The 25258-nt window shown below is 55.4% G+C and overlaps 1 protein-coding gene across 2 annotated transcripts; it reads right to left on the reverse strand.

Moving 5' to 3' along the window:
• Positions 1-11: 11 nt before the first annotated feature.
• On the reverse strand, positions 12-25227 carry NPLOC4 (NPL4 homolog, ubiquitin recognition factor). Of its 2 annotated transcripts, none has more exons than XM_064395336.1 (17): positions 25162-25227; positions 24047-24127; positions 21829-21941; positions 20985-21164; positions 19100-19148; positions 18073-18167; positions 17169-17292; positions 16386-16565; positions 15448-15534; positions 13897-13968; positions 12884-13010; positions 10622-10782; positions 4471-4542; positions 3324-3419; positions 2522-2638; positions 1596-1698; positions 12-1295 (listed from the first exon to the last, which is right to left on the reverse strand). In XM_064395336.1, the coding sequence occupies exons 1-17, from the start codon at positions 25210-25212 to the stop codon at positions 1138-1140; spliced, it is 1866 nt and encodes a 621-aa protein (XP_064251406.1). In that variant the 5' UTR covers positions 25213-25227; the 3' UTR covers positions 12-1137. The 2 variants fall into 2 exon arrangements, with proteins under 2 accessions (XP_064251406.1, XP_064251407.1); XM_064395337.1 differs by lacking the exon at positions 25162-25227 and adding an exon at positions 24916-25061.
• Between the last annotated feature and the right edge of the window lie 31 nt (positions 25228-25258).

A 25258-nucleotide genomic window follows, 5' to 3' on the forward strand; every position in this document is an offset into this window, starting at 1 on the left:
GTGCAGGAGGCTCTGGTTTGAGGTGCTTTTATTCCACGTTACTTGCAGCCCCCGCGCCTGGGTCAGCCCAGCCCGGCCCGGGCGCTCCCAGCGCTGCACCCCCAAACCCCAGCACACCCAGGGGAAAAGCAACCACAGCCCGGAGCCGGGCCTTGGGATGAAGCCTTTGGAAAGCCCCAGCGAGGGGCGGGGGGTCCCTGCCCACTGGGGTCTGGGCAGTGCTGTCCTGGAGCAGGACAGGCCCTCTGCACCCATCCCATGAGGGGACACGGGGCAGTGCTGGAACTGGTGCCCCCGGGATTGAACCAGAGCTGGCGGAGCCAGGGCTGGGGAGCTCGAGGATGGGCCTGGGGGGCAGAGGCCCTGTGAGAGGAGGGCTGAGCCCCTCCAGCACCCAGCTGCCCCTCTCCCCTGCGCAGCGGTGCCCAGGACAGCCCCAGCTGGGGGCTGCAGGGAGGCAACACCCCCGAGCCCCAGCTCCGGCCAGGACACACTCCGGAGGGATGGGAAGGCACCAACTGGAGGACTGGCTCCCAGGGCACGATGGAAGCGAGGCGGGTGCCCGAGTTACGTGGCTGCCCCGCAACCCTTCCCTGGGAGCCCAACCATGCACAGTGGGGGGACATGGCACCTGGAGGGGACGGCCTTCCCGCAGCCCCCACGGGGTGCCAAAGCTCACCAAGCAGTGCCAAGCCACGAGCTGGCACGTGCCCACCCCACGCTCGGTGTCCAGGGGTGCCTGTCCTGCTCTGGGAACGTGACAGCCACCTGCCCGTGCCACCGGGGCTGGTCAGTGCCAGGATCCAGGCACTCGGGCGGGCAGGGAATGAGAGCAAAGCTGTGGGCAGGGAGATGCCAAAGCCTCCCTCTCCCTTGGGCAGGAAGCGGGCACGGGCAGCTCCCTAAGCCCCCCAGCTCCCCCAGAGCAGGCTGGCAGCAGCTGAGGGTGGTGGGGGGCCAGCCCAGGCACGGGCTGAGGAAAGCGTTGGTTCTCCGGGCTGGGAGCCCCCAGAAGGGAGCGAGGAGTAACCGGGGGCTGGAGCCACCCGCGCCCGGCTCCGCAGCCCGGGCTGGCAGCTGAAGGGAGGAGAGGGAAGGGACAGGCGCCGCTCCGCATGGCTCCGGGCAGGAGCGGGGCTAGGAGCGGGGCAGGCTGCACATCTCGCAGTGGTCCGTGCCCGGCTGGTTCATGAAGGTGCAGTGCTGGCAGGGCCACATGGCCGCGGCCACGGCGTGCGACGAGCCCCCCATGGCGCCGTACTCCTGCAGTCCCGGGAGCGGGACACCCACCGTGCCTGCGGGAGAGACGGGGCAGTGCTGGGAGCCCGCTGCACACCCCACCCTGCAGCCCCCTCACCAGCCCTGCAAGTGCTCCAGGCCAGCTGGGGTGGGGCTTGGAGCCACCTGGAAGATGGCAGTGGGGTGGGATGAGCTTCAAGGTCCCTTCCAACCCAAACTACTCCAGGATCCCGTGACCAAGGAACAGCCTCCTCCCCACGAGCCTCCAGCAGCCTCTGTGGCAGCTTGGAGCAGCTCCCAAGGGACAAGGGACCCCCCTCCCTGAGGGACACCCTGCCCCAGGGCCCCCCTCTTACTGCAGAGTTGCTCGATGGTTGCCCACTGCTCCGATTTTTTCCAGGTCTGTGCAAGCTCCTCATTTTTAGTCCTCACAGCTTCCAGCAACAAACTGATGCTGTCCTGGAAGTCACAGGTGGGAAATGAGCACTGGGGCTCCTCCAGTGCAAGGCAGGACCCTGAATCTGAGCTGTTCCCCCGTTCCCAACATCCTGGGGGTGCCCCAGTTTATCCCTCTGCTCCCCAGCATTCAGACAGATCCCAACACCCCAAAAGCTCCTTTCCTCAGCTTCCAAGAGGTATTCCCTACCCCTGTGGGCCAGTGCCCGGGCACTGCGAGCCAGTCCCACCTTCCAGAGGTGCAATCCCTCCATGCTGGAGCACTCCAGCCCCATCCCTGTTCCCACCCTGATCTCCAGCTGCCCACGGTCATCCCGGCTGGCTCGCGCATGCGCAGCCTCTGGCAGACACGGCCCAGCAAACACGGCCCAGCTGGAGCTCCCCGGGAGCTCCGGCGCAGCCGCCAGGCCCCCGGTGCCCAGCCAAGGGCAGCAGAGCTGCACAGCCAGGACCTTGCTGGCCTTCAGCTCTGGGGGCTCTCATCTCCTCACTGTTCCCACCAAATTCCTGATTCTGAGATAATTTTTAAAACATTTCCAGCTCTGGGAGCTGCAGCCAAGTTGGCTCTGGGATCATGTGGACAACAACCCCCCTCAGTGCTCCCAGCAGCTCAGGGGCTTTGTGTTCAGAGTTTAAAAAAGGTTTTAAAACTCTTTAAACCTTCTCCCAACAGCTGGGTCAGGAAGAGCCAGCACAAGGCCCTGTGTAGGGTCATGGGATGGCAGGAATGGTCACCTCCACTCTCCTGAGGGACCCCTGGAAGGGCTGAGGGCCCTGGGATGGGGGGATGGTGTGGGGACAGGACCCTCCCAGCCCCGGTACGTACCCGCAGAGGCATGACCTCGTTTGTGACCAGGAAGAGGAGCAGATGGAAATCGGAAATGATGTCTAGGAAAATGGAGGAAGTATTTTGGGACAGGTACGTGGCCAAACTGTGGAAGTCCTGGGGAGAGGGGACAGTAATGAAGAGAAGTCAATTCCTACTTGGATCCACTAACAGATACTCCTGTTCCTCTGGCTATCATCTGCAATGTGCAGGGACTTTCCCAAAATCAGATCCCTGCCCGGCTGACTGAATCCCAGCTAACAACTTCCAGGAAAAATGATCTCTGGGCCCACAGGAGCTCCTCTTAACCAACCCTAGCACCCACAGAGCTGATCTCAGACCCAAGAGGTGCTGAGGGGAGTCAGGCAACTCCAGCCTTGTTCCTAGAGAAAAGAGGACAGCCCATCCCACACCATCCCATCCTCTGCCTTGACCTTTTTCAGGAACAGCTTTCTGTGCTTAAGGATTCCATTCAGGAAGAGAAGGCAGCACTCCGGGAGCAGGAACAGAGCCCAGTCTCTCAGGTTTGTGCTGTCACCATGGGGCTGGAGCCCCCTGGCCCCTCTGGAGCTGCCTGGCAGGCAAAGGGAGCCCTGATCCCATCGTGGATGTGGCAGGAGCTCAGCCCTGAGCTGAGCAGCCAGCATTGGCATGCAGACACTGCTCTGTGCAGGAAGGACAGGCAGGCTGAGCCAGGAGGGGGTGACTTGAGGGCACAGCTGTCCCTCTGCAGATGTCAGTGAGCACAAGGAGGCAGAGCCCCTCCCCAGGGAACCCAGCTCTGTCAGGAATGTCCCCTCACCTGAGTTTCTCCCAGCACATCGCGGTTCTCGATGGGGAATGGGTTTTGAGAAATAGAAAAAGTGTAGACTGGATCCTTGGGGAAAGTTGTAGTAATCTAAAATAAAAAGAAAAAATTCAAGGAAGGATGATCAGAGACAGTGGGATATGGGAAGCAAATCCAGCTAGCTGAGAACAGCCATGGCTATGGTCCCAGCTCAGCCAAACAGTGAGGCATCCTGCAGGGATCTGATGGCTTTTAATTTAATTGAAAGTGATATTCCATCACCACACCCCTTGGCTCCCTTTCTAAGGGAGCTGGAGGGACATGATGGGTTTGGTCTTGACAGATGCCATGGAGAGCATCCCTCTCTGCACAGGTCACTGGGACACAGCAGTCCTGGCACAGCTGTGCCCTGTGCCAGGAGCTGCTGCTGGAGGGAGGTCCTGGGGGAATCCTAATGCATGTTCCAACCCTCTGTTTTCACCCCAGTGACACCCCAGGCATCCCAGGAACAGGTGCCTTCACTCCTGCAGGAATTCCTGTGCTCTGGCACTGCCTGTGCCAGGGGCAGCTGGACCTGAGAGGCTGCTCCAGGTGGATCTAATGGTTGTTGGCACCACCTCCAACTCCAGCAGTATCATCTGGCATCCCAATTATTTGCTTTCCCGCCTTCCACGCCGTAACTTTGTTTCCCAGCCCCGGGGGCTGAGCTGTGCCGTGCCTGGCAGCAGCTCTGCTCCTCTGCTCCGGCCAAACCCTGCCAGAGAGTGAATTCCCTCCTCCAAGAAAAGGCATTTCTGGACAACCTGCTGAGTCACTCAGAGGAGATGGATCCCTAATTGCTGCTCTGGAGTTTCCTCATTAGGCAGTGCCCGGGACACGGGTCTGTGGGGCTGCTGCTTCCCGGCCACGTGGCTCTGGGCCAGCTCAGAGCCCTGATAAGGCAGCAGGCAGTGTTTTCCCTGAAAACAAACGTGTTCCTGGCACCACACCGACCCCACGGAGCAGGGCAGCCACCTCCCTGCTAGGAATGCCTGGCAGCAGCAGGCAGAGGAGGATGATCTGTCTCAGGAATCCCCTCCACTGGGAATTTCAGAGGTGGGTTAGGGGTTTGCTCCCCCGTGACCATCTCCTTGGGAAGCAAACACGTGCAGGGAATACTCACGTCTATGATGAGGTACTCGACCGGGAGCGGGCGAGCCAGCTGGGTGATCTCATTCCCAAACTTGTCTATGTCCTGAAAGAAAAAGAGTTGGGTTATTCCTGAGCATGGAAGTGGTGTGAAGCCCGAGGGATCCTGCCCTGGAGATGCTCATGCAGAATCCTGTGCTCTGGGCAGATCAATGAGGGTGTGGAAAAGAGCCTGGATGGGTGGTGCAGGGTTGCCCAGTTCCCTGCTGCTCCCTGGGGATGGAGATCTCTGTAATTCCAGCATCTCTGGAATCAGGATCTCTGTCTCCTTGTGAGCCAAGAGACTGCAGAGTCACAAACCACCTTGGGCTTGTCTCCCACTAGAGAGGGGCTTGGAATTATCCACGGAGTGTAAAGGTGGGATTCTCAGGCTTGTTGGACTCCTTGATCCTTGTGCACCCCTTTCAACACCAGATATCCCACCATTCCATGATTTTAGATGCCATTTAGGTGGCAGCTCCATCTCAAAGAGAGGGACAGGTCACCTCTGCCTCCTCGGCCCAGGCAAACCTGCCTTTCTGCAAATCCAGGAGTGCCTCAACCACCTCTTCATCTGGGAATTGGGAATCCGGGCACTTCCTCACACCCAGACCCTTGGAACCAGCACATCCCATGGCGTAAACTTGTTTTGCTTTGCCAGACGAAGGGAACATAAAGTTTAATTAGGCAGACAAACGGCCGGCATATGTTCATTAATCATAACCTGACAATTAGACGTGATTGATGTCAAACACGCCGGGTTCAAACGCCGCTTCGGAAATAAATCCTGGAGAACTGACACTTTTCATTAAAGATTCCGTACAAGGGGGTTGTGTTTTCTCCCTAAATCATCACTTAACGTGGCATAAATCATTCATGGAGCCCCACATAAATCATACACCCGTAATTCCCAGGCAGGGACGTTGTACTGGACGATCCATGGGCTCTCAGTGGTGGAAGCTGGATCTGGAGCTCTCACCCCCCAAAGGTGACAAAGCCCTGCTCTTCCTCTTCCCGTGTGGGATGGGTGCAGCATTCCATGAGCTGAGCCAGGGAGCACCATGCAGGGCTGACTGCAGGACTCCCTCCCCTTTCTCCCAGCGGTGTTTTCTCCCGGAGAACACCACTCCCCCGCTCTCCCTGCTGTTTACACAGCACAGCTATGTGGAGCAGCAGCCAGCACCACCCCTCTCCCAGGCAGACCTCGCCCCAGCAGGCTCCAGCACGCTGCTCCCCTCCAGGCACAGCCCCCCTTCCTGACCCCCTGTCCCCAGGAACTGTTCCCTCTGTAAAAAAATCTCCCTTCCAGTCTTTGAAGGCCTTTGAAAGGCAATCCTGATAAGGATCTTTGCTCCTCGCACATGACAGGTTGTGGCCTCAGATCTCTCTAGCTCCGACAGGAGCAGGAGGAGCTGTGGAGCCTTTTTTTGGGAGATCACAGGACCCCAGAGCCAACCTGCTTCTAGATCTCAGTGATACCACAAGAGACAGGAATCAGATCCAATCAGCTTCCCAAACACAATCCTGCCCCTGCATGAAGGGACCTGCAACAACTCACGCATAATTAGCCCATCTGGAATTTATTTTCCAATCTAATTAAGTTCTAATATGCAGAAACATTTTCCCAGCACCTGTTGGCTTTAATCTCCCCCTCTGGGGATTTCCATGTTAAATGCCTGCTTTTTCATGGCATGCTGCTGAGGCCTCCAAGACATCCACAGACTGGAACCTCGCTCCCCCCAAGAGGACATGTCCTGATCCTGACAGGACAGTCCCCCCAAACCCCAACCTTCCTCTCCCACTACCATGATTATTTAATTATGTTTTAAAGGCCTTAATGAACATCAAGTTGGGATTGCTGGGAGTAAGATCCTTACCCTAAGCTTGGCATCACCAGGACCCTCCCAGCATCCTGTTATTGCTGCAGCCGAGACCCCCAAAGCCCAGTGGCACCAGCTCCAAAGGGAGGCCAGGAAGGGGTTAATGGAGTGAGAAGCATTTGGCTTCAGGAAAAAATCCAGCAGCAAGGCCTGGAGGGTCTGGACAATGCATCATCCCAGTGGAGATTGCATCAAGGCTGGGATTAGAGCCCTTCAACACAGTTAGGAGGCAGGAGCTGCACAGGGATGAGGGAAACAAGGAGAAGGGTGGGAACACAGACACCTCGGCAGCATGGAAAAACTTCTGGGTGGCCTCAGGATTACCCAGGGAGGGTGAGGGGAGCAGCCAGGGGAGCTGCCAGCCAGGAAGGAGCTCAGCATCCGCGTCCCAGGACAGCCGTGAGCATCCCACGCTGCCACCATCCCATGCCGTGAGCATCCCGCATCCCACGCCGTTATTCCCGACCTGCTCCCTCTGCTGAAGGCACGGCGGAGCTCGGCAGCCATCTGTCCTTCCCATGTGTGAGTAAATCCCAGCTTTGCTCTTCCCTCTGCTGCTTTCCAGGCGCCTTCCCGGGCAGTGCTGCCCCTCGCACGGGGCGCAGAAACGAAGCGACTTCTCCAAGAGCAAGTGACAGGTCAGGGGGAGGTGAAACCCTTCCCAGGAGACTCCTGCTGAGCTAATCCAGCATCCTCCTCCCCGGAGCAGCTGGGACATTTGAGGCTAAGGCAGCACATGAGCTGGTGGGAGGGCAGCCAGGGAAGTCCTTCCCCGTCAGTGAACACTCCCTGCAGCCTGGCTCTCCCTGGGAAGAGGATTTCCAATGCCATGGCAGGACAGCCTGCCTCAGAGGTCCTGCTGGGCTCTGATAAAAGCAGGGCCCTGGCTTGGGCTGTCCCAGGGAGGGATGGGGCACGTGTCACTGGTGCCAGGCCTGGGCTCAGACATGGCTCAGCCACAGGAGAGCTCAGAGCACGTGTAGGACTCGAGGGCAAAGGGCTCTTGCACAACGCTTGTAAAGGGCTTTTGTCTTACACCATCCCAAAGGAACTCTGGGGGAATGTTAACCATCCCAAAGAAACTCTGGAGGCACACTAAACCATGCTAAAGAAACTCTGGGGGGATGTTAAGGTAGCTGGAAAATGCAATTCACTGTGAGGATGACGATGACATTGTGTTTGCGCTGAGCTGTCACAAATACCTGTGATAAGAGACAAAGCCAGCCAGCCCCCAAATCCAATTATCCAGGAGTTTTGAAGCGTCTGTAAAACATCAGGAATCTCTTCCCACAGTTGATGAAGTTAATGGTGGAGCAGTTCAGCACTGCAGTTCCAGTGGACTGGGAGGAGGTGACAGCTGGCACGGGGTGCAGCAGCCCAGGGAGGGATCCCCCAGCTGCACCCTGAGCACTCCCTCAGTGTTGAATATCAACCCAAGGTACATCCTCAATGAAATCCAAATCAATCCAGCTGTTTTCAAAAACCAGATGGACAGAGGAGGCTGCTCAAGGACAGAAGACAGGATGCAAAATCGTGTGGAATATTCAGCCAGGCTCACTCTCACCCAGCTAGAAACTGGGTGAAGTGGCCTTTGCAAGATCATCATCTTCACTCACAGGGTCTTTATCCCAACCTGTGTCCGTGTCTGCACATCATGGACTCCTTCCTGAGCTCTGTGTGCTGAGCTGGCCAAGCAGCACGTGCTGGTTGTGCCCCGTTCCAGCTGGAACCAGTGCTGGGCCCTGATGCTTCCCAGACACCCCTGCAGGCCAGGAGGGATCCGTTTTTCCTCCTGGCTAACCTGGGGAGGCACCTCAGAGCAAAGGAACTTGTTCTCACAGTGCCCAAACCCCTCGAGTTCCCCACTGGAGCAGAGCTCTCCCTTCCTGAGCCAGGACAGCAACGGCTGTGTGTCCAAAGCCAGTTCCATGGGGATGGCTCCTCAGAGCAGCAGGCCAGGGGCCAACATAAAGGGAATGGTAAAGAATACAGAAACCACCCAGCTGCAGGCTCAGGAAAACCACAGGACAGTGCCAGTGCCATCAGCTTTCCCATTTCCATGGAAGAAAAGCAGCCCCTTTTCCCATTCACAGGCTGGAGGTGAATCCACTGCGCTGCCCTTGGACAGATCTGAGCTCCACGGGTCCTGCCTCACATCTGGCTGTTCTATAAATACATCCACACTCCACAAACATCAGCCTCCTGGTCCTCATCCAATTAGAATTAATTTGTAGAGCTCCTTTCATCCTAAAGGGCTTTTCAGATGAATACTTGGATATTGTATGGGAACGCACATGGACTTTTCTCTGCACAGTCCCAGAGGAAACAGCAACTACTCCAAAGTGCAGCTTTCTCCCCAAAACTGGCTGGGGAGGGCCAGCACAGAGGGGAACCCACATCACAGACTGGGACCAAAGGGAGAGCAAGGTACTGGACCCCAAAGATTCCACCCTGTGCCAGCAGATTCCTGCTCCTCCTGGAGCTCACCGGGGCTCGGACACGGCTGTTGTCCCCATCCCAGGATGAGGTAGTGTCTCTGATCTCAAGCCTTGCACATTTAATGGGACCCCAAAGGTTTCCCAAGCCAGGAGTGACTAAGCTTTCCACAGATTTAAGAACACTCAAAAATAATTGAGGGATCCTAGAGCCAGATGCGTTGGAGGCTGAGGGAGAATCCCACCCGGCGGGGCCATCCTCAAGCGCTCCCTGGAAAGGGCAATCAGGGAGAGGAGCTCTGAAACACGAAATCAGCTGCAGCCCGACCCAGTGAATCAGTGGATGGTGGAAATTTCCATGCAAGGCTGGAGCCATCCGTTCCCATTTTGTTTATCTCCCTGCTTCAGATTAGAGATGGGAGTGAAGCCCTTCTGGGAACACCCACTGGCTTCCTGCTGCTCGCGGCACCCCGGGTGGGCCACATGTGGGCCACAGAGCTGCGGGACCTCCTGGAGGCTGCCCGAGTGTGGCACGGCCTGGGCTGCTCCACGGTGGGATGGGGGCACGCCAGGAGATGATCTCACCCTCCTCACGTTCAGGGCCAACCTTTGCACACCCAGCTCTGCTTGTTGTGATCAGTCCTGGCTTATCAGCCCCTAGGAGGAAGCTGCGTGCTCCAGAGAGAGCAGGATTCCATCTGCTCTCCCTCTCCAGCCCTGGATTCAGCCCAGAGGTGTTCCTTGTTTCCAGGTGGGGTCAAGGCAAGCCAGCAGTCTGGCTCCAAGGGGTGGAAACCATGGAGGCTGACAGGGAAACCAGCACTTCCCAGTCCCAGGTTCAGGGCATGCAGGAACACCCTGATCAGCTCAATTCCCACTGCTGGAGCACAATCCCCTCATTCCACTCCTCCCAAACAAAGGCAGCTTTCCTTGTCCTGTGCTCCTTAAAGGACAGCTCTACCACAGGCAGCAGGAGTAGACAGGACAGGAAGGAGATAACACACAGGGTGATGGATGGCTAATTAGCCAGCCAGCAGTGCCATTAATTAACTCCTCTGTCCCTGCTCATGGGGCACCAGGAGCCCTGGGCTGGAGCAGCAGCACTATTGGCATCCACAGGGAGCCTGATCCTGAGCCATACAGGCACAGGAGGGGCTGAAGGGCTCCAGAACAACTGGCAAGGGAATAATGACATTCCATCCATCACCAACAACCCCCAAGTGCAGCAGGCAGGGACAGCAGTGACACCTCATGTCCTTCCAACACCCCTCCTGCAGAGCTGCCTCCAGCTCTGGGCTCCTCAGCACTGGAAGGATGTGGAGCTGCTGGAGTGAGTCCAGAGGAGGGGGTATTCACCTGGAGATATTTACTTGGAGAAGTCTCCAGGGAGACCTGGGAATCCCTTCCAGTGCCTAAAGGGGATCCAAGAAATCTGGAGAGGGACTTTGGACAAGGGGTGGAGTGACAGGACACAGGGAATGGCTTTCCACTGCCAGAGGGCAGGGATGGATGGGATATTGGGAAGAAATTCTTCCCTGTGAGGGCGATGAGGCCCTGGCAGTTTACCCAGAGAAGCTGTGGCTGCCCCAGCCCTATAAGTGTCCAAGGCCAGGCTGGATGGGGCTTGGAGCACCCTGGGATAGTGGAAGGTGGCAGCAGTGGAATGGGATGAGCTTTAAGGCCCCTCCCAACCCAAACCATTCCACAACTCTGCTCTGTGACACTGAATATTTTGGACCTGCTCTAGATGCACATTTTCCCTGCTGCTGCTCAGGATCAGCGCTTGGATGCAGGGGCACATCCCAGAGCTGGCCAGGCCCTCGGCCCTCACCTTGTAGAAGACGTCAGGCACGTACTGCTCGCTGCTGGACTCCTTGGCGTAGCCCAGCTCGGGCGCGTCCCGGCACGGCAGCAGGCACTCGTCCCGCACCAGGGCCATGCACTGGTTGGACACCTGGTACCCCTCAAAGTGCACCTGGTTGTCAGGACCACCTGCAGGAGGAGAGGGTGGTTAAAGGGTGGAGAACTGCTCCAAGATTGATCTGTGACTGATCCACACAATGTCATCCAGGCCAACATCCCTGGGCACCTCCCGGGGTGGGGATTCCATCTCACAACACTTCCCATGAAGAAATTCTTCCTGAAAATCCAGCACAGGGGTGATTTTCTTGGTGTAACTCCAATAGAAATGACTGGAAGAGCAGCACTAAGGTTGGGCTCGATGATTTAGGAGCTCTTTTCCAACCTTAACAATCCCAAGAGTCCACGATTAAACACAAAGCTAACAGTGATGAACACCGAGATGAAGCTGCTGGTGTTGCTGCATGGCAAGAATCCTAGGCAAGAATTCCCTCTAAACTCCACATTTTTATAGCCACACACATTTCCACAATTATCCCAAGAGCACAGAGCCAGGGAACAGCAGGAATGCTCTGCCAGGAGCTCCAAGGAGGAGGAGCTGCCCTTTTGGGGGCTGTGACAGCATCACCCTCCACTACCCTGCAGGTATCTCCTCCTTTTCCAAACAAAACCCAGGCATGCAGCTCCTGTGGCCCTGTTTCACTCCCAAGGATCCCTGAGCTGCAGATCCCCTGGCCATGCCAGGCCTGAACAGTGTTTTCTCAGCCCGTACTGGATGGTTTGGTGGAAATCTGACATGGAAAGTGGGAATTAGGAGCCTGGCTCATGGAAGGATCACATGTTTGGCACTTCCATTTGGATAGTGTAAGCAACATCAGGTCATGTGTCACTGGAATACAACTGGAAAGAGAGGAGGAAGGCAGATGGTAGGAAAACGTTACAATTTCCAAAGCCAGGAATTCAGGAGGGAATGGGAATTAATCCATGTGGAGGATTTAAAGGCAAAGTTGAGGCAAACGATCCAAATACATTTCTGCAGCACAAAAAGAGGGACTCAAGTGTTTAAATAGAACCTGCTGGGCTGATTGAACAGAGGAGAATGAAATTAGCTGGAACAGCAAAGAGGAAATATTCCTTTTCTACCCTTTGATCTGTAACCTCAATCACTCACTGCTCCAGAACAAACACTCCTAGAAATTAAACAGAGACCAGGACGGGGGAAGGCCTGAACGAAGTGTGTTTGCTCAGTAAAACACCTTGTCTAAAAAAAATATTAAATAAATAAATAAATATATAAAAGAGAGATACAGATCTATATTTAATGAGAGATGGATGTGTTTAGCAGTCTGGAACGTACAGGCACAGGCCTGTTAACTAAAAAAAGAGCTTTTTCACTGAAAAAAAGGCCCTGGGAACCCTTACAAAGCCAGGCTCAGGGCAGGCAGTGTCCCATCCCACTTTCACTTTTCACTCTGGATGTTATTTGGAAGTCATGAGGGTTTTTTCATTGTGTTAAACAGAGCCAGAACCAGCGATTCTGCTCCAGGGAAGGTTTAAATGAAGACATGTGTCATCCCATGGAGAAGAACAGAGTGAACTGGGAACACTCCAGCCCTCCCAGCACATGCCAGTGTCCCCCTCCCAGCCCAGCCCATCTACAGTGCCTCTGGAGACTCCCTGGAAATGGCTAAAACCAGAGGCTTTAACCATAAGCACTTTGCAGGAGCTTCTGTTTTACTCAGCCAAATAAATGTTTCCAAACATTTTTTTTTTCCCCTGACAGATTTTTTTTTTCCCCTGTCAGGTTTCCCTGACAGTGACATGAGGGAGGTAAAGATCCCTCCTGAAGGAGGAACTAATCCATAACTCTGGAGTGTTGTGGTTCTGCGCTGCTGCTTCCAGGCAACAGAATTTGGAGCTGAAGGATTTGAAATAAAAAGTGAGCAACAGTTGTTGCCCTGGCTGCAGGCAGAGAGTGATTTCTGGGTCAGAGAGGTGGGGCTGAGCCTCAAATAAGTCTCTTTAAACAGTTGTAGAGTAAAAACCTGGCAAATAAATAATGAGTGAGTATTGCAGAGAGGATAAAACAAAGAATGAGGAAGTATTTCAGTTTATAGAGCAAACCCCTTGTTAAACAGGACAGATGGGGAGCAGGACATGTGATTTTTGGCATATTCTGCTACTAACAAGAGGTAATTCAGGTGAAGCCCAGAGGGCTGAGGCCAGTTTGTACCTGTAGCCACAACTGTGACAAACTTGGATCCAAAGTGCCCATCGGGAGAGAGGCGACAGATGTTGGGCTGCTGGTTCTGGAAGTTGCCAGCTGTGATGCACTCCTCTGCACTCAGGAAATACGTGTCCTGAGGGGAGAGCACGGACTCCAATCAGCCAAAGGACAAGGTGACGTAGCCCAGACCTATTTCCCTGAGCTGCAGCCAAGGAAAACGACCAACACCCCAGGAAAACACGCTTTCGTGGAAAGCTGCTGCGGAGCCCGGGACAAGAATGTGACCTGTCAGCTCCCAGCTCTGGGCTGGCTCAGAACTGCCCCACACCGAGTCCCACCCACTCTACACACCTTCTTTTTTTTTTGAAAAATCAAGTTTCACTTTCCAAATATGGATATCACTGGGTTTACAAGGACAGGAAGCTGTGGAGGTCGGAGTTTGAGCCCTGTATGTGTCACAAAGCCCAGCCCATGGGAACATCCTCTGAGTCACTCTGCCTCACTGGGTTTGTCCCTCACATCCCACTCCACTCCCTGGAGTTTTCTTAGCCCTAAAAAGGGCAGGGATAGAAGAGATTTCAGGGAGAAGTTCTTCCCTGTGAGCAGGGTGAGGCCCTGGCACAGGGTGCCCAGAGAAGCTGCGGCTGCCCCTGGATCACGGGAAATGTCCAAGGCCAGGTTGGACAGGGCTTGGAGCAGCCTGGCACAGTGAAGTTATCCCTGCCATGGTGGAACTGTATGGGCTTTAAAGTCTCTTCCCACCTGAACTATTCCATGAGCACCATTTCCTCAAAGCAGGGCTGTGAAGCTGCTTCAGCAGCTCTGCCTGCTTCCCAAACAGCTCAATCCCTAACATCTCCAAGGGTTCCAGCTCCTTTTCCTTCAGAAGTGCCCAGAAAACCCCATCTCCCAAGAACTCCAGTGCCACCTGCAGCCCTGGCTCAGCTCTCTGCCTGGCTCGGGAGCTGGAATTCACTGGGAATTCATTGGGAATTCACTGGGTCACACCTGGATCTCACCTTGTTCCTGCTGTATCGAACGGTGCCTTTCCGTGTGTCTTCCGAGACCAGGTCAGTAAATATCCAGCCAACCTACAAAGGGGGATGGAGAACGTTGCTTTAAGGAAAAAAAAGGACAAAAAAAAAAAAAAGAAAGGAAAGAGGAAACCAGAAGAGCTCAGACATTTTCTGCTCACAGGACACGATGTTCTTGGCTCCTCTGGGCCCTGTGCACACTGCTGCAGGGAATGGCTCTCCCAGCTGTGCTGGGCTCCTTGGAATCCCATTTCCAGGAGCAGCAGCATGCCAGCTGGCCAGCCAGGGCACCTGCAGCATTAGGTTTCACTATGGAATATTTTTTCATGGAAAGATCAGGAGGCTGCAAGAGGCCTCTGTGCCACCCCCTGCTCCCAGCCCCAGCATTTCCTGCGGAGAGTTTGGAGCAGGACCTGGCACCCAGGGGTGACAGAGCAGCTCACGTGGCCCCAGCCTGAACCTCTCACACAACCCCAGTTTGAACCTTGCAGGTACTGGTTAAGAGAAAGCTCATACTGGAGTGTGACTCATTCCAAACTGGAGTCAGCACTGACCCCAGCAAGCACATTCCTGCTTTTTGTGGTACAAACACACCTCGGAGTGAATCCTCTCACACACGTGTGACGTGTGTCCAAACACCTTGGCACCAATCCTTCCACAGAGCTGTGACATGGACACACACCTGGGGATGATCCCTCTCCACCCAGGTGCCAACCCCAGCTCCCACAGCATTAACCCTTCCAAGGCAGAACTGATCCCAACTCCCCTGGAGCCCAGGCAGACCAAACCCTGCACCCAGCACTTGGTGACGCGTTAAGTCCCATGGATTAAAAATATCTAATGGGAGAACATGGAAATAAATAACACTCTGAGAAGTTTTGCTCCAGCCTCTGGCGAGGGGTGGGATCTTATCTGAGAGAACAAAGCCCTCCCCAGATGTTTACAGTCTGCACTGAGCTGTCTGCCAGGCGGGTTTTCTCCAGCAAGTCAAATCTTGTTTGTGTACATCCCATTCCTGGCATTCCCACCATACCAACGCTGCTCCCAAACAGGAAAATATCACTGCAGGTTGGAGGGCTGTCAGGAAATCAGGGAATCCTGGTGGGATCACTGCAGCCTGGAACTGAGGGGGACGTGCACCCCAAACCCCACACACCACTGACTCCCTGCAGCACCAAGGAGGGGAACACAAGCCAAGGGCAGCCCCTGCTCCTGGAAATGGAACACAGAGGCAACTCCAGCTCCATCTGGGCCAAATTAGCACTTGCCAGAGAGATACTTCCTGGAATGGCTCCTGTTGGAGGGGAAAGAAAGGGAAGATGGAGCTTGTGCTGCCTTGCCCCTGCTACTGCAGCCACACAGCCCTGTGAGGGGTATGTGTCCAGGAAAACCCTCTGGATTTGGGTTTCAGACCTAAATATGTACCAGCTACTGACACTTTAGCAAGGTTTAGGTGTTGGATAACCCTATGGAGCTGGGGAGAATTGCTGACCACTTCCCTGCCCCACACAGACACGAGATCTGACACATCCTGACCTTTCTCAGGCCGAGCTTTGCTGCAATCTCATCCACAACCTCGGCTTTGGGATCCTCCAGGATCTCCAGGCTGTTCTGGGTGCCAATCTGCAGCAAAGAGACACTGGTTAGTGACACAGAACTGGGGAAAAACCAGTGCAGCCACTGTGGGCAATGAGGCAGAGGCTGGGAGCAGAGGTCTGGGCTTCCCTTCAGGCATCACCACACACTGGTGTCACCCCAGAGACCTCCCTGTGCCACTCTGCTCTCAAGCCACAGTCCCAAGGATCCATTTGTTGCTTTTCCACTGACAATCTGTTGGATTTTACTTGGCAGCCGTGCAGAACCCGTGAGGAGGAAGGAAGTACGTGAGGAGCACTCGGCTGAGGAGTGGTGCCGTGCCCCACCTAGTGGGGATTCCAGCTGCTCCAGCCAAACCCGTCCTCAGCCTCTCCATTATTTTGTCTTCAAATAATTCAGACTTCATTCTATTTAATTAAGCTGCTTCAGTTTTCCCAGAGAGCTGGTAAAGAACTGAAGCAAGGGATGCAACTGTTTTTTCCTAGCACAGAATCTGCTGGAAAACCAGGAATTAAGGAAAGATTAAAAGTGAAATCTGCTGTTACAGTCACCCTGGATTTAAATCAACCGAGGGTAAAAAAACAACAAAAAGCAAAATAGGGTTTTAAAATTGTTTCTCTGGCTGCAATGGATGGTAACGTCAAGGACACAAATCACGTCCTCTTTTCCCTAGGACAGTTTTCCTTGGGGAGCTGCAGCTGGAAATACCAAACTAAAAAGGTGTTTGTGTGTTCCCTGATCTTGAGCCGGCACTGAGAGCCCTGGGTCCACCTTTTCTCAGGACAGTTTTACTTGTGGACCTGCAGCTGGAAATGCTGTGTGAGGTTTTCCAAACTAAAAAGGTGTGTTCCCAATTGTGAGTGGCCCCTGGCTCTCACCTGGGGGGGTTCATAGATGGCTGCCACCTCCGCCCGGATTCCCAGCGGGATGTCTTTGTGCTCCGTGTACCGGCCGTACAGATATCCCAGATGTTGGTTCCCTGTCTTCCTCCAGAAGTCTAGGAAGCGATCTGCAATTGTGTGGTTCTCAAACATGATGTTGTCAACATGCCTGTATTTCTGTTTGACAAAGTTCAAGTGTCAGGCCGTCCTCTGCTGGCTCCGGTCCCTTCCCAGGACACACACCACCCTCCGGAGCTGGACCCTGCACAGCAGGGCTGGGGGAGGCTGGGGCTCCCTCCCTCTCCCCTCTGCTCAGCTCCCACCCCTCAGCACTGCTCCCTGCTCAGCCTGGGGCGTGGGATGTGCTCAGCACCCCCAGCACCTCGGGGGCTTCACTGCGACCTTCACCCCAAGAGGATGGAGGTCCCACCTCTGCAGGGAAAACTACACTGAAATTTAGGAGGAAAGCAGCAGAACCTTTTGGTCTGCTGTGGCAAAGCATTTGGATCATGGGATCCAAAAGACCAGTGGCCTTTTGGATCCCATGAGGAAAACCAGTGGGATTAATCAGCAGGATTCACCACCAGTGCTGCTAGCTCAGTCCTCACGCTGGGAGGAAATTCTCACCCAGGACATTTTGGAGCCCATTTGGCAAGGCCTGAAGAGCTGGACAGGACTGCCCTGACACTGGAGGCTTTGTGCTCCTGGTTGGCTTTTTTGGAAGTCACCTCTCCCAAACTAGAAGCCAGGTCCCCTGGCAGGTGCCCGAGCTCCTCTCACCTGTCGGTTGAGGGTGATGGCGCTGGGCTGGCACTTGGTGCAGATCCCCTCGGGCCAGGGAGGGTGCCCCTCACACCCAGACTTGATCTTACAGCTGATGTTCTCCAGGGCTACAAACTTCCCTCTGGGACAGGAAGGGGGAGAAAGGAGGAACAGAAACAGGGAACAGAAAGAAAGAAAGGTGGGAAAAGGATGAGAAGGGGGAGAAGAGAAGGAAGGGGGAAAGAGAAACAGGAAACAGAAAGAAAGAAAGGTGGGAGAAGAAGAGGGAGAAGGATGAGAAGGGGGAGAAGGGAAGGAAGACGGGGAAGGGAAGGAAGAGGGGGAAGAAAAGGCTGCTGTTAGCACAGTAAATGCTTTTGGAGCAATCATTTATGGAGTGTGTGGGAAGTAAGAGATTGTAGCACCACAGCAAATCCTCCTTTCATGTGCACAAGGCTTCCTGGAAAGGGAAGCCCTTCAAATGGAAATCTCATAGACTGGAGCTGCATCTCACAAAGAGATTTTAGAAGTCCCAATGGTATTTGGGAATAGCAGGGAGAAGATTACACCTTTGTGTAACTTATGTCCACCAAGTCTGAGAAACAGGCTTGGAGCTTGGTGCAATTAGGGAACTTCTTTCCTTCCATCTGGCCTTCCCTCCCATCAGGAGTGTTTCCTGGAAGGAATGATATTGCCACAGGAAAAGAAAAATAGAAACAAAATGGGGACATAAAAGAAAAAGACAGACTTATTTTTTCCCTCCCGCCTTTTCCTTTTAACCTCAACTTTTTAATGTGTTTTTTTTTCTCCTTTGTTTGCCATTCAATCCTCGTGTCCAACACTGAGATCTGTCTGTACTTTCATTTGTGTTAAAAAAACCAAAGCTCCAACCAGATTCCCTTAAACCCAGAGATTTCCTTACTTGTCTGCCCCTCCGGTCAGCTTCCTGATGTAGGCATGGAATGACATGTGCTTCACAGGAGGCTCCAGATGGTTCAAATAATCCTCATCGAAGGGCTGCCAAAAACACGGCACAGAGCAGGGCCAGGTCACACACCTGTCTGATAACACCCTGATCCCTCAGCAAATGCATGTTCCACACTCAACCCCGCAATATGGAAGCAATCAAGGAAATTCAGGCTCATTTGCAAGGCAGCTACTACTGGGATGCAAACAGTGGAGCTTTACAACAGGGAGTTTTATGGTGGCCTCCTGCTCCGGGAACAGATTGGCCCCACAAATCAGAATCTCAACGGCAAAAGGTTTTTTCCTTTCAATATCTAACAACAAACAACGGGCCCAGCTGTTCCAACACGGCCAAGGACTCCCAGAGCACTTCCAGCACAGGGGAAGAGCCATCCTGGAACAGCAGGATCCCCCTGGGGGGGTGGCTGCTGCTTCGTGCCATAAATTGCACAGCCCTGCATGTCTGAGGTGTCACTAAAGCTGCTTCAACCTGGATAACCATGGAATGGTTCGGGTTGGGAGGAGCTTTAAAGCCCATCTCATTCCACCCCTGCCAGGGCAGGAACACCACCACTATTCCAGGGTCCTCCAAGCCCTGTCCAACCTGGCCTTGGGCACTGCCAGGGATCCAGGGGCAGCCACAGCTGCTCTGGGCACCCTGTGCCAGGTGGTTAAACTGGGAAGTGCTGGGATCCAGGAGAGAGGGGACAAAACAAGAAAATCCAGGGAAAAGTGAAGACTGAGGGAGAATAGAGCTCTTTTGAAGCACTTTCTGTTAAAGTCATCACTGCAGAAAACCATCTTTAACCAGGATCAGCCCACAAAGGCCTCGAGCTGCAGTGATCCCAGAACCAGCAGCTCTGGCAGTGCAGGGCAGGATTCCAGCCTGGAGCTGCCACCTCTGGGCAGGCAACATTCCTAGGAAAAGAGTTCCTAGTGGGAGGAACTGGGGTGCGTCTGGAGCATCTTCCTGGGGCTCTTACCTCCAGTGGGACACAGTGCACACATTTGCCCAAGGGGCCGTGGCGACACCTGGGCAGAGAGAGAGAGAACTGGGGTTAAATCTCATTTCACCTGGAAATGGAAGGAGGAATAAATCTTATTTAATCATGGAAAAATCAGCCTGTACAAGCTTCTCTGGAGTAAGTTTGGTGTGGAAGATCTACACGAGCTCTGAGCAATTCTCCACCCACCACGTGGCAGGGTGATTTTAACAAAAAGCCACCCAAAATGTTCATCCTTTATCAGGCAGGGCAGGAACAAGCAGGGAAGTGTGTGTTTATCAGGCAGATAAAGCCCAGCTGGGTACAGTTACAGAGGGGAAAACATCTCCTTTTGTGGTGATTGCTTTAAAAAAACCCCTAAACCAACACCAGGTCAGTGCTGGTTTCCAAAGGAAGGGCCCAGGAGAGGAGCAGGGAGGTTGGGCTGTGCAAATAATGGATGGGATCCAGTTGCAGGAGGTTTTTTCAGGATGTTTTGTGGCAGATAATGCACAGAAAGGAGAGTTAAATGCTGCTAAAGCACTCAGCATCCTTCACTGGAGATTGATCCACGCTCCCAAAGGCAGGAACCAGCCCAGACAACTCCTTTTATCCTCAACACCCTCCCCTGGGCCCTGGCTCCCTGCTAGGAACAGCTCCATCAATTCCTCTGGAAAATGTGGGCGAGTTCAAGGCAACATTTCTCCACAGAGTGGAGGGGTTGCCTTTATTGCTCCAGTGATGTGACATCCCATCATTTATGGTCAGCTGGGAAGGTCAGGGAGGATTCTCCACAAAGTTCCTCATTGCTGCAGCACTGAGGATAACCACATGGAGCACAGCCCCAGGGGGAAGGGCAAACCATTCTGTTTTAGCAGGAATTCTTGCCTTTAAAATTTTCCCCCCTAACCTTTTGAGGAGTCTTATTCCAGAGGGTGCCAGCCCCAAGGCCACAGCCAGTGCAGACATCAGGCCAGGACCCAACTGGGTCATTAACACTGAATAATTAAAAGTCCCCTCCCAGCAGAGGATGTTTTAGCAGCACCAGGGCAGGTTTTGGGTGGGTTTAACTTCTTGTTATTTTTACAGAAAGAGAAGCTGCTTTGTTTCCCTAAGCCTCTTGCAAGGAAGAGCTTTGGGAAGTTGGACTTTGGTGCATTTTTGTGAGCAAAAGGGACTCCCTGGTTTCATGGAGAGGTCAGGCAGACACATCATGAAGGGAAGCCAGAGCAGGCAGAGACCCAAGTCCCACTTCCAAACCTCTGCCATTGGATACTTCCACTCCTTCACTTCCATATTTTCCATTATGAGGAGTGGCTGAGTCTGAAGGCACAGAGTGCTCCTGCTTGGGACAGCAAATCCTGGAATGCTTTGGGCTGGAGAGACCTTAAAGTTCCCATTCCAAGCCCTGCCATGGCAGGGACACCTTCCCCCACCCCAGGGTGTGCCCAGCCCCATCCCTGGACACTGCCAGGGATCCAGGGGCAGCCCCAGCTTCTCTGGGCACCCTGTGCCAGGGCCTGCCCACCCTCCCAGGAAGAATTCCTTCCCAATACCTCATCGAACTCTGCCTAGGAAGAATGCAGAATGTTCATCCTAATCTAGAGAATTCCAGTGCTTTAGGAGCACGAGCACCAGGGTCTGCTCCATCTGAACAACGGTTGCTCTGAGTGAATCCTTCCTGCCAAAAACTCTGGAATTTGGGCATCTGCTTCTTCCCTGGGCTCACCAGGGGTTGTTTTCCCTTGAGGATGTCCCCAGGGCACTCAGGATGGAGCCAAGGGCAGCTCCCCCAGGGATTTCCTGCCTGCTGGGCTGGGCCCTGACATTCCAGGCCCTGGTGAGTCCCAGCTCCATGGGCAGCACCAGGACCACCCCCACTTACAGCTGCTGGTCTCGGTTCCGGTAAATCTTCCCATCCTGCTTGATCAGGTACTGGTCAATCTCATCTTCCACCACCTGGGGGGCCCCCCCAGGCCGGGAATTTTGGGAGACAGAGGTGTCCATGGTCTCTGAGGAGGAGCCAGCTGGGCTGGAGGGATACAGGAACAGCATATCCCCGTGCCTGCAGGGTGGGATACAGCACATGGCTGTGGGAGCTGTGGGAGACACAGCCAGGAAGCTGGAGGGGCTTCCCAGCAGGCAGAGCTCCCATGGAAGGGCATGGAATGTGGCACAAATTCTAACCAGGCAGCATAGGTGGCACTTGGAAGCTGCCCTGTGAGCCACCTCTTCCTGCTTTTATTTGCAATACATGCAAATCCTTCCAGGAGGAGACAAAGCTGAGGGAAAAACAGGGAGGAGGGAGTGGGGATGAAGGAGTGAAAACAAGGATGTGGCAGAGAAAGCTGGGATGAGGGAGGGAAAGGAGGGTGAGGGAGGGAAAGCAGGCATGTAAGGGTGAAAACAGGAGGGCAATGGGGGGATAAGGCAGAAAAAGCTGGGGATGAGAGAGGGAAGGTGGAGGTGAGGCAGGGAAAGCTGGGACAAAGAGGTGAAAGCAGGGATGAGGGAGGGAAAACTGGGATGAAGCCTCCCCCCAGCAAACAGGCCCCAAGGAGTGACCCAAGGAACAGCCACCACCTGTCCCGTGTCACTGTGACCCCCATTCCAGCACGGCCACCACGCCCTCCCCCCAGCCCAGGAGTGACACTGGAAGCTGGGCACTCCTGGGATGTGATTTGCCCCTTCTGGAAGGCCCAGGCAGAGCCCCTCTGGTGAGGACTCACTTGATCTTGAGCAGGTTGAGGGATTTGTTCTGCGCCGCCGTGATCTCGCCGGTCCTGTTGCGGTTGGTGTACACGGAGAAGCCATTATTCCTGAAGCCAAACTCCTTGGCCACCTGCAGGGACAGGGACAGGGCATGAGCTGTGAGCCTCCTGGAAGGGCTCAGAGCCACAGCTGGCCCCAGAGAACTCCTCCTCCAGAAACTCAGCTCAATTCCCCCCATTCCTGTGCTCGGGATAACAGGAGATGGAAGCACCTGAAAAAACGAGTGATGGATTAAACCAGGAGCTGAAACAACTCCACCACAACTGTCTCTGCCTCACACAACACAAAATGCAGAGTTCCAGCCACAGCCAGGCAAGCCCTGCATGACTGCAGGGGGAAACTTCTCCACTATCCCAGTTTTCTTGCTCTGGCTGCACCAGCACACACCACCAAGTCATTCCCATCCTCCTGCCACCAGAATTCCACAATCCACACCTCCACCTCTGTGCCCTCAATTCCATTCCCCACTCCCAGTGCTCCACTCAACCTCTTCCTGCTGTTCTGTCTGCTTTTCCCCCTTTTTCTCCTCTTTCCCAAGGAATTCCCTCCCCTCAGTCCCCAGGCAGGTTCTCCCAGCTCAGATTAAGTCTGGTTTACTTGGAATCACTCCAACACCTCTTCCCAGCCAAAATAATTTGCACATTTGGCCCCCTGAGAACTTCATCAGTTTCAAAGTGGTGTTTAGAGTTTGTCTATTTGCCAGGTTTTGCCCTAACTTCTGAAGTGAAAGGCCTTTATTTTTATTGATAAAAACAATCCCCAAAACTTTGGTTGGAATCAGGGATGGGATCCTGCCCACAGGACAAATCTGAAGGGCTGTCACATGAGCACAGCCATGAAAAGCAGTTTTTTCCTGTCAGCTCAGCTGTGATTTGCAGCAGGGTGATCCCTTTGAATGGGACCCTTTCACAGGGATCAGCTCCTGCTCCTCAGGCCACAGAATTCCATTTCTGGGGGCAGACAAATCCCACAACACATTAACAGCAGGTTTGAGCTGATTCCTGATCCTGAGCACAGCCAGAGTGACTTTTTTGGTGCCTTTCCCTGGGATGTGCCACAGGAGACAGGGAAGATTCTCCAGCCCTTTATTCCCTGAGCACTCCTGGAGCAGATCCAGGTTAATTCCTGGCATGGAAGCAGCAATCTGACACCTCTCTAATTACAGCTGCCCCCTGAACACCAAACCCAGCCCCTGGGTGAACATTCCAGCATTAACATCCACAGCACAGGTAGGAGAGACCTGGATTTAGATAAAACACAGACCTCAGGTGGGAAAATTTGCCACTTTCCTGTTCCAAGCAAACCCTGCAGCAGGAAATGAACCCAAATAAACCCTGCTGCAGCTCAGCCAGAGCACAGAGCCCTCCCCAGATGAACAGGCAATTCCAGGGGCTTTGTCCTGGCAGGAAGAGTTTTCCAGCCCGAGTAACCCGAGCCCTGGAGAGCAGCAGCTCCTCCTGCCCAGGCTCCAGAGCTCCTGGAGGCTCCTCTTGCCTCGGCTGGGGCTGCAGGGAGTGTCCCTGAGGCAGCCCTGGATGTTCCTGGCCAGGTGGGAACGCTGGCAGGGAATGCTGTCCTGTCTGGGCCACAGCTCCAGCCCAAGCTGTGACTCACAAAGGGCAGGCTCCCACTGCTGCCATTCCCTTCCCTTCCCTTCAGGAACACACTCATGGAGCAACAAACCCCAGGGGAACCCCAGGAGGGAGAGCTGCTCCCTGCTGGAGCACAGCTGCACCCCAGCAGGGCCAGCCCCCTCCCCAGGGATCTCCCTCCATCCCTGCCCTGCTCTCTCCAAATCCATCCAGGAGCACACACAGCACACCCAAAGGATATTCCAAAGCCAAACCCAGCAGCTGAGCCAGCCTGGAACCCTCCTGGAGCAGAGCTCTGACCATCCCACAGCTCCCCTTCTGCTTCCCAGCTGCCACTTCTTTGGGAGAGCCCCAAAAAGTCCTTGCCAGGAAAGTTCCCCCCCCCAGGAAGCCCCAACAGAGAAGCTGAGGCAGTTTTTTCTTTAAATTCTCTGGAACAACACAAGCTACACCAATCCAGGTGTGGTTTTCCACCTGGAATGCTGCTCCTGGCTGCTGCCAGGGGGGTGAAACAGGGATGTCCCCCAGGACAGAGGCAGGGAGCCCTGCCCACCCCGAGGGGGGGCTCTGGGCACCCCGGTACCTTTTTGAGGAACGTCCCCACCGTCTCTCTCTTCGTGGCCGTGATTCTCTTCACTCCCTCCGGAGACTGCACTCGGATAATCTGGGAATGAGGGAGCAGGGGGTCAGGGAGGGGGGACAGAGCCCACCCTGAGCCCCCAGCCCCATGTCACCCACTCCTCCCTCCTTCCCCCTCCTCCACAGGCCTGGAAACGCCAGGGGGGCAGTTCTGGGAGGTGTCTATGGGCACGGGGGGAATCACTGCAACGCTCCGGGCTCCTGGCACCAGCTGGCTCCAAGGAAAACACCTTTGGGCACAGCCGTGACCTCAGGGCTGGAATTGCACCCCCAGGAGGCCGCAGCAGACCTTCCGAGGAGCGAGATTCACACCGGCACCGAGGTGCCTGAGCCCCGGGAACGAGGCACCGGAGAGACTCCAGCGGCTCCCGCTCGGGGGAACGGGGAGGGGAATGCTGGCAGGGCAGGGACAAAGGCAAACCTCGGTGTCCCGGAGCGCTGAGGGGCAGCGGGGACCCGAGCGGCTCTACAGGGGACGCTCAGCCGCGGCTGTGTGACACGGGGACAGCGTGAGCGGGGAGGGGACACGGCGAGCTGCCCGTGTCCCGCCGTCACCCCCTGCCCCTCTCCCGACTTCCCTCCCGGGCACAGCCCGCCGGGAGCCGCTCACCGGAGCGGGGAGCCGTTCATTCACCGGAGCGAGCAGCCCCGGGCCGCCCCCCGGCTGAGCGGCACCGCGGGGCCACGGCCCCGACCCCGCGGGGCAAACCCCGGGGAGCCGCCCGGCCCGCACACCGCGGCCCCCGGCCCGGGGCCCCGGCCCGGCCCCACAGGAATCTGCTGCCTCATCGCCCCTCCCCCGGCCGCACTCACAATCGTCTCGGCCATGGCGCTGCCCGCGGGCCCGGGGCTCGCCGCGCCGCACAGCCACGGCCCGGTGCGGCCCGTCCCGTCCCGCCGCGCTGCTCCGGCCCCGCCCGGCCCGGCCCGGCCCTGCCCGGCCCTGCCCGGCTCCTCCCGGCCCGGCCCGGCCCGCCGCCGCCCGGCACCGGCCCGCCCTCGCGCCCGCCGCCCGGCCCCGCGCCCCGCGCCCGCGTTCCGCCGCAACAAGGTTCCTACCCCGGCGTCACCACCAGTCGTCCCCCCGTGCTGCCTCGGTGTCACCGCCATAATGGTCCCCCATGCTGCCTCGGTGCTGCATATAAAAGTGTACCCT

This window comes from Passer domesticus, chromosome 20 (genome assembly GCF_036417665.1).
Source record: "Passer domesticus isolate bPasDom1 chromosome 20, bPasDom1.hap1, whole genome shotgun sequence".
In the NCBI taxonomy this organism is placed as follows: Eukaryota; Metazoa; Chordata; class Aves; order Passeriformes; family Passeridae; genus Passer; species Passer domesticus.

Bases quoted from the DNA above. Each gene is read 5' to 3' on its own strand.
- NPLOC4 (XM_064395336.1), bottom strand. From the start codon at position 25,212: ATGGCGGTGACACCGAGGCAGCACGGGGGGACGACTGGTGGTGACGCC. The intron at 13,969-15,447 runs GTCAGGATGTGT...CCCCCTTTGTAG, and splicing joins CAAAGCTCGGCCTGAGAAAG to GTTGGCTGGATATTTACTGA. The intron at 10,783-12,883 runs GTACAAACTGGC...CTCCTCCTGCAG, and splicing joins TGTCACAGTTGTGGCTACAG to GTGGTCCTGACAACCAGGTG.